The sequence below is a fragment of the Halichoerus grypus genome, chromosome 10, assembly GCF_964656455.1.
Source record: "Halichoerus grypus chromosome 10, mHalGry1.hap1.1, whole genome shotgun sequence".
NCBI lineage: Eukaryota > Metazoa > Chordata > Mammalia > Carnivora > Phocidae > Halichoerus > Halichoerus grypus.
The window spans coordinates 70,255,912-70,268,637 of record NC_135721.1 but is presented as its reverse complement, the minus strand read 5'-3'; the positions used below and the strand labels follow the sequence as shown (position 1 = coordinate 70,268,637).

Sequence of the window (12,726 nt, the reverse complement as noted above, 5' to 3'; positions counted from 1 at the left end):
TGACTGCATTGCTGAAATAATTGTGTAGCCTTCCAAAAGTATTAAAAACTTTGAAAGATTTTTTTTTTTTTTTGGATATATATGCTTTTCGTTCAACGGACATTTATTATGGGCCTCCTGTGCATAGTCTGCCAGGTTCTGTTGAGTGAGCAGAGTTCCAGTTTAAGGAGAATCCTTTAATAGAATGTTCAGAGATTGTACATAATTATGATACAGTATGACAAGTGTTAGTTCAGTGGGAACACAGAAGAGATGAGGGTAAGAGTAGAAGTTACTCAGATTGGGAAATAGGGAAGAGGGAGGGTTGGTAGCATCCCAGGCAAAGGGAACAGGCCATGTTTCCAGTCATGAAAGCACATTAAGGTACACGGCAGAGAGAGGTGAAGTATGGCTGGAGAGTTAATTTGGACCTGATCATCATAAAGGGTTGTGGATGTCAAATAAGTTTGAACTTTATCTTTTGAAAAATAGATGTCAAAGGTTTTTAATCGGGATAATGGCATTACTTTTAGGAGGGGAACTGGTAACTCCTCGGAGGATGGATTGAAATAGGGAAAGATCGGTGAAAAGAAGACCAGACTATAGGCTGTTGGAATAGTTTTGGGAAGTGTAATATGGGACTAAATCAAATTAGTCACTGTTTAGATGGAGAGGAGGGCCTAGATTTAGGACTTAGGGTTAAAGTACCTTTTTACTTACCTCTTTTTTTTTTTAAATTTATTTTTAAAGATTTTATTTATTTATTTTAGAGAGCAAGAGTGCATGCAAGAGTTGGGAGGGGGCACAGAGGGAGGGAGAAAGAATCTGAAGCAGGCTGGCATTGAGCGCAGAGCCCCATGCTGTTTGATCCCACGACCAAGACCACGAGATCACGACCTGAGCAGAAACCAAGAGTCAGTTGCTCAGCCGACTGAGCCACCCAGGCGCCCCTAGTTACCTCTTGAGTGCCCACTTTGTACCTAGCACAAAACTTACGAAGAATATAGTATATGAGGCACTCATCCTTGTGTCTTACTCATTCTGTGGGATGTGGTGAGTGAAGGGAGACTGAAGAGTTGACCCTGTGGTTCTAGATGAAGGGACATGACTGCCACTGACAGATGCTACTGGCAGGAAGGCAAGCCAGTTTAGAGCAAAGAGGTGTATTACAGGTTAGATATAATTATAGAATTTTAAGGTTGCAAGGCACATTAAAGTTATCTTGTTCACATAGTAGTTGAGGTGTTGTTGGGGTAACTGCTGGAAATTTCTAGTGGAGATGGACTGGCTAAAAGTCAGGACAAAGGCCAGAGCTTTTGGAATAATTCCTGTGAAGACAAGTAGTTGAACTGCAAGAGTTAGTCCGGGTGGAAGCCTTTAGGTAGACTCTTTGGGGAACACCTATGGGAAGGGTGTGAAGGGAGGAGGAGATGGGCTGTAGGAGGTCTGCCAGACTTGAGGTTATTTATCTCTCAGATTGGGTTAGATCATTTTTCATCCTTTTAATTGCAATGTGATGGAAATTTCAGAACATAAGAGAACAGAGATTGGTCAAAAGATTTCATGTGCTTTTTATTCTCTGTCAATTCTAGTGCCGAGTAATTTCTAGATAAGATCTGTGCTACCTTCAGCCCTGAGCTTGTGGAAGGGGCACTCTAGCTTTGCATTACCTTCCCTGGTGCAGAAATTGTGGGCTAATGTTGAAATCCAGTTAGGTCTTTTTCCTCATTTAGGATACAAAGACAATAGAGTTCCTCATAAACAGTAGAAGGAGGCTACGTATCAAGACAGCAGCAAGCATGATCCCTAAACCAAGGACATTTGCAGAATCTCCTTTACAGATTTAATGCAGATCTCAGCCTGTTTTCCAGGAAGGAGCCCATTTCTTGCTTAAGAACTATGATCATAATATTCTTTCCTCCCAAGAAGGAAAAAAATGGCCCGAGAAGCTCCCATTTAAGGGACTGAAAGTTTAGTTAGATAAAAGATGGGAGGCCAAAGCAGAGGAGAATTTCTGAGGCATACATACTGCTAAATGTAAAGTGTTAATGGAAAAGCCGTAAAAGTAGAGATTAAGACCCTAGTAGTTTGGGCAATTAGAAGGTCATTGGAGACTTCTGAAACTTCAGGTTTAATAAAGTTTAGGGAAGAGGAAAGGTGTATGCACTGGTTTTCAGAGGTTTTTGAAGGTAATTGGTAAGCAATGCAAGCATGCTGCTTTGCGATGTGAGGGAAAGCTAATCGAGACCTCAGTTACTACACCGTAGATTAAGAATCAAAGATCGTTTCTTATATGGTGTCTCTTCCGCAGCCTGGTCTGCTTCTGATGCTCTGGTATGTCTCATAGGGAGGAGAGGCTAAGAGCACTGAGTCCTGGCTCTGTTTGATTTCAGCCTGCTTTCTTTGCAGGAGCTCCTGCACCCCTGCCTGGCATCATGTTATGTGTGTAAGCATGTTTCAGGTTCTGTTTTCTTAGTGTTTGTGTTACTCTGGGCCAGTGGTTCTCAAAGTGTGGCCCCTGGATTGGCATCATCAGCATCTGGGAACTAGTTAGAAGTATACATTCTCAGACCCACCTGGGACTTACTGAATCTGAAACTGGTGGTCAAATCCAGCAATCTGTGTGTAACAAACCTCTGAAGTGATTTGGATGCACACCAAAGTTTGAGAACCATTGCTCAAGGCGTGGTATCAGTATATTAGTTTTTGCTCAATCTTTTCAAAGCTCTTTTTGAGCCAGTAAAAACAAATGGGAAAGTCAGACATCCAGTATTTCTCTTAACAGTTTATTTTGCAATTGATGCTTCTTTTAGTGATGAAGGAGATTGCCTGTGGGAGCTTTTTTAGATTTACACTCTTAGGAAATAGCTATTCATATTGGTGAAGGTTCAGTTTTGACTCGGTGTGTTTGCTTTCTAGATAGTGGAGCTTGGTGGAACCTGATTAATTGCCCCTTCCTGTAAGAGAAATTGACTCAGGAGCTGGATTAAAAATGAGTATCATTTGGATTAAAGTCTAGTATCAGCCTTCCCCCCCCCCCAATGTGTAGGGTTTACTACTAAAGTTTGTTTGGAAAACAGCATTGTGTTCAGTGCTATTCAATGGAACTTTCCATGTGAATGAAAATGTTCTGTATCTATGCTGTCCAGCAGGGCAAACCACTAGCCATGTGGTACTGTTGCGCACTTCCAGTGTGGCTAGTGCAACTAGGGAACAGAATGTTAGATTTTATTTAAATTTAAATTTAATAGGCACATGTGGCTTTTGGCTACCCTGTTAGAAGGTGCTAGCTTAGCCCCTAGATCAGTGCATCACAGACACAAAACGTCTCTGTGACTCACCTGAAGACCTTGTTGAACGGCAGATTCTGGTTCAGTAGGTCCGGGGTGGGGCCCGAGAGTCTGCTCCCAGGTGATGCTATTGCAGCTGTCCGCAGACCACACTTGGAATAGTAAGACCTTAGAAAAGCCAGGGGTGTCTGTCCTACTCTTCCTCTTTAATCCACAGCTGATCTAGTCATCCAGTCACTGGTGAGGCAGCTAGACTGCAGGGGTTGGGGTGGGGTGTTGTCCTAAGGAGTTGCCCTGCATGGGATCAGGAACAGGAGAAAGGGTCCGTTTGAGGGCAGGTCTGAGAGAAGGTTTGTTTCCTGCCTCAGTGACGGAATAACTCCAGCCACTGCTACCTGGTACTGCAGAGCCTACGGGTGTTTCTCCAAGTGCTTAGCACCATGTGGTCCTGCTGGACATCAAGAAGCCTCAAAAGGCCTGAGCCTAAATCGCTGAAGACCACTCTGCAGACTACTCTACGTAACTCTGGTTCTGGAATGGTCAGGCTTACCACAGTTATTGCTCTCGGGACAGAGAGTGGTGGTAAGTCAACTATGACGTCTCCTGTTGCTTTGACAACCTGTGATGGGATAATGGGTCCAAGATTAGAGATGTACTACCTTCAGTCACAGACTATTGGAAGAGTTTGTGGGGAAAGAGAGGTGATCCCATATACACATTTTCTCATCTAATCCCCAGCAGTCTTCTGTGTTAGAACCACGCTTACATAACTATTTCCTACAGTGGACATTTTGACATTTTACAAGTTTTACAACCCTATAAAACAAACTATTAAACATATAAGCTGTTCTTCATTACAAAGTAATGTGTGCATTATACAACCCTAAGCCCATCCCTAAGCCTTACCCAAACCCTGATTCGAAGCTTCAAAATACTGAAGTCATCTACAGATCCCATCTTCAGGATCTCTGGCCTGGGTGATCCCTAAAACTCCTTCCGGTTCTACCATTTTCAGTATTCCAAAGTGCTGGGAATACCACTTGGTCTTTCTCTCTCCCTACTTGCTTGTATGTCCCCCTGGACGGGGATAAACTATCCGTAGGCTCTGCAGTACCAGGGAGTAGTGGCTGGAGTTAGCCTGTCACTGATGCAGGAAACAAATCTTGGGGAAAGGTCAGAGAGGCACTGTTAGAGTAATGAAGCTTTATAGTTATATGATGCATTACCTTCAAATGCCTTTTACATACAGTATTTAATTTGACTAGTTAACTAAACATTTATTGAGTGCCTTCTCTGTCCATGGCTTTGATCTTTCACTGTAGGCAGGAGATACAGGGAAGTAGGCTGTAGTCTCTACCACAAGCTGCAGTTTTATTGGCAGATGGGAGATGAGTACAGAAGTCAAACATAAGTTAGTAAATGTAAAATTTACTACTTTAAAAAGTAAAATTAAAGCTGAACAGTTTAATAAGAGATGTCTTCTTACTAGTTAGGTGCCAAAGGAACAGAGGGGGCAAGCTCCCTGCGGACCATAGGGAGTGGTTAGGAAACATTTATGGATAAATTAGACCAGCGGTAGGAAGTAAGCTCCTGGAAGAACCAGCTGGGATTTGGTTGGTCAAAATGAGGAAGGGCTGTGCTTTCAGAGTAAAGGTAAAGCAAATCAGAAGATTACAAGACCATGAAAAACGAGGTTTAAAAGGACTAAGGGTTTCAGAGTTGGGCAGCAGAGGTACTGTTCCTCTACTGGATGGAACAGAAGAGCTTGGTGCACAGCTGCTTGGAAGTAGGCTCTATCATTTTCTGGAGAGTTTTTCCTAATGGAGACTTCAGGGCAGTTGTTTCTTAGTTAGGCCCACATGCTTTGGAGCCTCCGTACATATTTCCTGGAGGCATTAGTGACCATCTGGTGATCTTGTACCTATTTCTAAAACAGTAAAACCGTGTGCATTTGCCTCCCCACTGTGGTGAATGCTGGTGGGGAGAACGATGGATTCTAAAAGACCAGACTGACCACAGCGGCATCAGCGTTTGACAAGCTGCTGGTTCACTAATGCACTAGAGTGTGGCCGTACTGAATGCTGAAATGTGGGATGACGCCAGATGCCGAGAAGTGTAATTAACACGGCAGTGGTATGTGCTGAGCTTCTGATTGTCATCCTTGTCTACCTTCATAAATGTATTAGGTAAATATTTCTAAAGGAGCTGCATTTTCTGCCAAGCAGTTTTATTGAAACCATGTTTTTGTTGTTGATTAGTTTAGCAAACAGTATTTTCCAAAGGAATATCCAAATCATTTTTTGTTGTAATCAGATTGAATTCTATACAGCAGTAATTTAAGAGTTTTGTTTTGTGGGACGTCTGGCTGGCTCGGTTGGTGGACCCTGGGACTCTTGATCTCCGGATTGAGTTTGAGCCCCAAGTTGGGTGTAGAGATTACTTAAAAATAAAATCTTTAAGAAAAAAATTTGTTCAGAGTAGGCTGTTAATTTGTTTTAAGTAGCTTTTAAGTGTGTCTTAGAAATGAAAGTTGAGGTTCTTTTTTTAAATTGTCGTGGTTCTGGTCCTATAGAAAGTGATCAGTTCAGTAGATTTCAAGCTTCATCCGTAGTTTCTTGAAGCAGTCATTAGGATCTTCTAAATACCCCAGAAAGAAGAGAGATGTAAGAGATCACAGGTCAAAGTTAGGACAGGGGAATGAAATGAAATCTGAAGCCTGAAGTCATATTAGGTAGCAGGCCAGTATGGGCCATGGGCCTTAGTTTGCAATCCTTGTTGCAGGGAATTTAAGTAGTAGTAAGTACTGCTGGTTATCTTGTATTGTCCCTTTTAAATTTAAACTCTTGGTAAACCACTTCTTTCACTTCTTTCTCTCCTCCATATCCTTTAGCACAAGGCCTTACACCAGGCAAGTTATAATGTTATCTGTTATCCCTTTGATTCTAGTCTAGTAACAAGAGTTCTGTTTCCATTCTTGGGGCACTTTAAGATTTAGAAAGTACTTTGATAGGGGTTTCTTATCCGGTTCTCACAACAACGTGAGAAGGAAGATAGGTTAGATGTATTCACCCATGTTATAGATCATATAACTGAGGCTCAGAATGGTTAAGTGAATTTTTCAAGTTTAAATTGTCTACTAAATGGCAGAGCAAGATTTGGGTCTTCTTTCTGTTGTAGTGAGCTGTATCTTTAACTTTCTAAAAATAGAAGAAGCTCATTTTTTAATCTGTCTTTTGCTCAAGCTGTTGAATATCCTGCAGTATTCCCTGCTTTTCTTAGATGCTTAGCTAAATTTTGTATTGAATTCCACATACGCAGTTTAAGGTTTAGTATTTAAATATTCCTATCCTTTTGGCACAGAGGAGGGTCATTTCTGTTCTCAGGAGACAGATCTGAGTTATGCTAATTAGAAGTAGATTTTTTTAAGCTCACAGATAAAATCATTTCCTTTGTTCAGTTTCTCAGAGAAGAACCTGGTCTTTCATGGTCTCTGTACTGAACCTTCAGAATATGAGTCTGTAAACCTTTTGCTTTGGCTACATAGGACTTGTATATTTCTACTTACATGCTCAGTGTTGCTGAGAACTTTCTTCTTCCTACAGAAGTGGATTTTATCTTTTGAAATTCTGCAAGTGGTGGTGGTATACCTATATACATAGACACAATTCATTTAGCTGTAGAATTCTTGATTTGTATGCTTTATTTAAAATAAAGTTATACCTCAATTAAAAAAAAAAAAAAAAAAGCCTGCGTCCTACCTTTTCAAAGACTTTCCCAACCTCTCCAGCCTCCTTCTTTTCTCATTTATATGTAGTTTTAGACAATAGTAACCAATATTGTCTAATGGCATTATGACTGGAGTCAAATCTGCTGGGGTCTGAATCTCAGCATTGCCACTTAACTTCTCTGTACCTCAGTTTGCTCATCTGTAAATGGACACAATTCTAGTACCTACTTCATAGGCTTGTAAAGATTAATGAGGTAATACATGGAAAACACTTAGGACAGTGCCTGGTAGATGATGAGTTTTCCAATGTTAGCTGCTATTACCAACTTCTGGATTGAGTCTTCTTCTTAGTTGCTTTCATACACTGCCTTACTGATGCCTTATTGCAAGTCCACCATTCCTGAGGCTATTGTGGGGGATGATATTTGCATGACTAATATTAGGCACAGTGTCCTGCTGGGTATGTTTAATGCCCTACACTTTGATTCTCTGTAGAGTTCTTATTTCATAATTAGTCTGATTGTATGTATTTTACAAATGAATGTGTGCCAGAGTTTCAAGGAAAATGGCATACATGGTACCGTATTATTTATTATATTAGTTTTTATTAGTTTTAATATTAGTCTATTGCATTAGTATTTAGTATTAGTTCATTGTATTAGTTTTTATTTAAGGAGGACACTTGATTTGACAGAAAGAACCATGTTCTGGATGGAAGTCAAGAGACCTGGATTTTAGTGTTGATTTTGCTGCTGATTAATATTATGTCATTGGGCAGAATGATGATATCTACTATCCTCTTCCATGCTAATATTTTTATTCTCATATATATGTGAGAAGGTAGTTACTCAGTGTAATCATTCCTGTGAAGTAATGGTAAGTGATTTCCTTGCTACAGGTGATTGCTTTATATTAAATATTAACTATTGCTTCCTGTGTTTTCAGCTTCGGGCTCAGAATCAGGTCCTGAAAAAAGGTGTTGTGGATGAACAGGCGAATTCTGCTGCTTTAAAGGTATGAAACAGTATTTGTATTGTGAGGGTTAAGTTAGTATTTGGTGATACTCAAAGCAAGGAATTCAGCTGGTTTTCTGTGTTAAAGTCCCAACTATGACACTGATTCACTAGGGATAGGAGAAGGTAATAAAGTTTTTTGTGTTTAACTTTCTTACTTGCTTAGGTATGAATGTGATGCACTTTGATTTCCTTAGCTAAAAATCACAAAAAAGAATTATTTGACTTTATCTCCTGCATTTTTCTTATACCTTACGGCCTCTCTTTAGCTGAATTCATGGGGATTAATAGAGCTTCTTATCTGTCTTCATCACTATTCAGCACTCTGAGGGGGCCTATGTCATATTCATATGCCCAGTATTCAGCAGATTGTTGTCCCCTAATGAATGGATTTGAAAGTGTGAATCATTTAGTCCATTAATCTTGCTTTTGGGTTGAGCTCTTTAATAGTAATAACCTGTGTAAATCAGGTTACTCTGTTTGAGTGATATATTTTATCATCAGCATCTTTACTACCTGAGGGGTGAAATACGATAGGAGATGAAGAAATTTGTTTCTACCTCATTCTGGTAGGCATGTCATAAATATTGCTTAGTGATATTTTTAGTTGGATAAATTAACTCTATGATACAGATTTCTTCTTGGCCTGTTTCCATTAAATATACTGTCTGTGTCATTCTTCACTCTCTCCCTTGCTCCCTGTTGAGACAAAAGGGATTAGGATTCCCCTTTACTCATATCTCTTTCTGGAATAGCCCCTAACCAGTGACCTATCCAGGGTGAGTCCACTCAGGTAACCCAGAAATATGTCCTTTTACTTAGCTTTACCCTAGAGAACTCTGTCTTGAGAGTGCCCCCCCACTCAGGTGCTGTTGCACAGACTTGGGGCTGAGGCGGCTGAGAACACCGTACCCATACTTCCAAAGCTGTCCGCGCCCAAGCCAGGATTATTAAAACTAAGCTTATTTATAGTCACGATTTGTTAGTCAGTTATTATTTAGCCTAAATCATTGAAGAAATAGTCATTATCTCTTAACAATGTTTAAAACCTATGACTGGGAAGGGTATTTCCTAGTGTGTCTTAGTAGCCCACTCTGGGCATGTGACAGCATCCTGTTGCTGGTTGTGTTTGATTAACTCTGCGATTTTGCAGTGGTGGTGACATTGGTGATGGTGACGGCAGGTTCTGTTTGTTGAGCTCTCACTGTGTATTAGGCATTGTGCCAAGCACATTGCACCCACTCTGTCAGTTAGTGTTCACACAAGTCTGTGAGTGCAGATAACGTTATCATCGTCCCCAGTGCAGAAACTAGGGTTTACAGAGAGGTTGAGATAGCTGTCTTCTGAAATTGGTGATTGGTTAATGGAGTTGGAACATTAGTTAGCTGGTGATGAATTATAAGGATGTAAAGAAATTACTCTTTGTTTTACTATTCATTGCGGTGGTTATTACAGTTCTAGTAAGAATGGCAATTTGCTGGTTTGCTCAATGGGAAGGTTGGGATGTCTTCTGTTACAGCAGGCTTTTGATAGGTTGGGTTTGTCTTTCAGTGAGTTGTTGGACACAGTAAGCATTCATTGATTTGGATTGGATTTCTTTAATTTGAAATACATGATGATTTGGATGTGGGCTGGGTCTGTATTTACCATTAAGCTCCAAGCAAAAATTAAGGGCTTACTAAAAAACAATAGAAAAGAAAAATGTTTCTCTACTTAATGGAAACATTATTCCAGCCTTCTGGCTGCTTGCAACGGGCAGACAATGTCAGTAGCTTGCAGACACCAGCCTTTGGTTTCTAGATTGCTCTTTCAATATACTTCTATCACTTTGTCATTAAAGCTTGACCTCATCTTAGCTTTGCAGTGGTTTTTCAGTGAAAGTAATATAACTGCACTTCCTTAAATATACAGTAGTATATGGTCATCTGTGTTTGATTACCAGTGAACACAAAGTTGTCACAATATCATAAGTAAAATATAGTGAGAATAATATTTTTTTAAGATAGAGCAGAGCTAAATACTTCTCTAGATTTCCACTTTCTTACCTCATTATGGTGTAAACAGTATAGAATGGGCAGTAGAAGATACATTGTTTAAATTTTAGATTTTGTTTCTATTTTTACTTAAAACTTTTAGGTGAATTGATGCAGAACAAACAGCATCTAAAAATATTCTTGTGTTAGGATAATATTGATTTTTATCTTTGACAAATCAGAAATAGTTTAAAGTAAAATTAAGTGTAGTGGAAGGACTTCATTTTGAGTGACTTAAATTCAGGGAGGATTTATTGAAAAAAAAGAATGCAAATAAATTGCTTCCTATTCTTACTGAAGGGCATCATCAGTGAGTAGGAGGTTCTCTTTCAAAATTCAGGTTTATAAAATTGTCCACCTCAGGCGTTGTGCCTCCTCACTGCCAGATGCCTATGTAACAACATATTTTACTTTAAGTTGATGACTGTTATTTCAGTATATATGCTTTTTTAATTTTATTTTTAAATTTACTTGGTTTGGCTAAAAAAAATGATTTTGTCACAAAACAGAGCTAAAAACATGGGAACTGGCATGATAAACATACAACGTGAATTCCCTAAAGCAAGAGGTTTGATCATATTTTAGTGAAACAAAAATAATTTCATTATTTGAAACCTTAAGGCTAAATTATAAAGAATGGTCTGTTTTCACTTTGATGTAGGAACAACTGAAAATGAAGGATCAATCATTGAGAAAACTACAGCAGGAAATGGACAGTTTGACATTTCGAAATCTGCAGCTTGCCAAGAGGGTAGAACTACTTCAAGATGAATTGGCTCTAAGTGAACCCCGAGGCAAGAAAAACAAGGTAGGTCAAATAAAAGCACGTTAGGGAGGCCTTGTCTGCTAGGTACAGACATCTCCAGGCCATCTGGGTTTTAACAGAACACCTCCCCTCCAAATTCCCTAATGTTCCATTATTACGCCTGGGTATTGGTTCAAGGAAGCAGACACTTACGATTAATATATGTAGTAATATTAGAGGCGTTTTTATACGAAAGTGAGTTTTGAATAATTTGTTAGGAGCAAACATGCACATACTAGATTTAGTGTCTGAGAAAAGTGAAAGGAATATCTCATACTGGTCAAAATTACTGATATCTTTCAGTTATACTGAGTTGCCATTAACTCAAGGTAGGGCAAATAAAATGAGAAACAGTGTTGAAGTGTAACAGCTCATGTGAAAGTAGCAATTGAAATACTCATTCCTTAGGCTTGAAAATTTGCTGTAAATATTTCTTAATATTTATTTTTATGAGGCCAATTTAGTATTCTTGTCTGGTCATGTAAAAATAAACTTTTTCCATTATGGTTTATATAGTGAGACATGATTCTTACTTCCATAAGATGGATGGTCTGGTACTTTCGAACATTCTGTGATTAAGAAGTTGCTTTTTTTTTTTTTTTAAGATTTTATTTTTAATTTATTTGACAGACAGACAGAGAGGGAACACAAGCAGGGGGAGTGGGAGAGGGAGAAGCAGGCTCTCCGCTGAGCAGGGAGCCCGACGCGGGGCTCGATCCCAGGACCCCGGGATCATGACCTGAGCCGAATGCAGACGCTTAACGACCGAGCCACCCAGGCGCCCCTGCATTTTTTTTTTAAGGGTAGGGGGTAGTGATTGACTCTTTTTTTTTTTAAAGATTTTATTTATTTATTCATGAGAGACAGAGAGAGAGAGAGAGAGAGGCAGAGGGAGAAGCAGGCTCCCAAGGAGCAGGGAGCCCGATGCGGGACTCGATCCCAGGACCCTGAGATCATGACCTGAGCCAAAGGCAGACACTTAACCATCTGAGCCACCCAGGCGCCCGTAGTGATTGACTCTTTAAGTCTGGTGTGTATATAGAGCAGCACCCGGCAAGTGCCTGGATTGAGGCAGTAAAAGTAGAAGGGTAGGAGGGAAGAAGAAGGCCTAGAGGAACTCTGAAGCAGCATGGTATGGAGGGAAGAGCACAGGCTTTGGGGTTAAGCCCAGGCTTGAATTCTTTGTCTGCCATTTTAGCTTTGCAACCTCAGTTTCTTCATCTGCAGCATGGGGATGATACTCTCAGTTTGTTGAGTATTAAATGGGATCCTGTAAAGGTGGCTAGGACTGTATTTGCCATATGATGGACAATCAACATAATTCTATGTTAGTACCTTTCCATATACATGTCCCCTACATGAAAGAGTTCTCTAGAGTGGTAATTTTCAAATAAATGGGGAATAGAGAGGGCAAAAACAGGTATGTATTAGAATCACTTGGGGAATTTTGTAAAAAAAGACATGCTCTGGAAATTCTGAGAGACCCTTGGGGAACGAATAGCCATATCTACTTCAGACATGCTCCCCAGGTTAGTGAGATCCTCCCCCAGTGCTGTTTTCACAGAGGCTTGGGTGTAACACGTATGAACTTATGAATTAATGTTAATTAAAGTTTTCCAAATTTGGAAGCACTAATGACCCAGAATGCCCAGAATATGTCATTCGGCTGTCTTCCTTGTGCAGCTCTTGTGTCCTAAACATGATGGAGATTTAATGTTTTGTTTTGTTTCTATTTATTTATTTTTTTTTAAGATTTATTTATTTATTTGAGAGAGAGAGAGCACTTGCACAAGTGGGGGGGAGGGGCAAAGGGACAGGGAGAGAGAGAATCCCAAGTGGACTGTGTGCTGAGCACAGTGCCCGATGTGGGCCTCAATCT

General features: G+C 40.0%; 1 protein-coding gene across 5 annotated transcripts in view; it reads left to right on the top strand.

The window, feature by feature from the left end:
* Positions 1–12,726, top strand: part of PPP1R21 (protein phosphatase 1 regulatory subunit 21) — a 61,294-nt gene that overhangs the window by 1,443 nt on the left and 47,125 nt on the right. For 2 of the 5 annotated variants that reach the window (XM_078056600.1, XM_078056598.1), the window contains exons 2-3: positions 7,942–8,010; positions 10,704–10,850. In XM_078056600.1, coding sequence (XP_077912726.1) covers positions 7,942–8,010; positions 10,704–10,850 — 216 coding nt within the window. Of the gene's footprint in view, positions 1–3,681; positions 3,852–5,219; positions 5,403–5,435; positions 5,456–7,941; positions 8,011–10,703; positions 10,851–12,726 lie in introns of those variants that run through there. The other 3 variants (XM_078056602.1, XM_078056599.1, XM_078056601.1) reach the window with 3 other exon arrangements.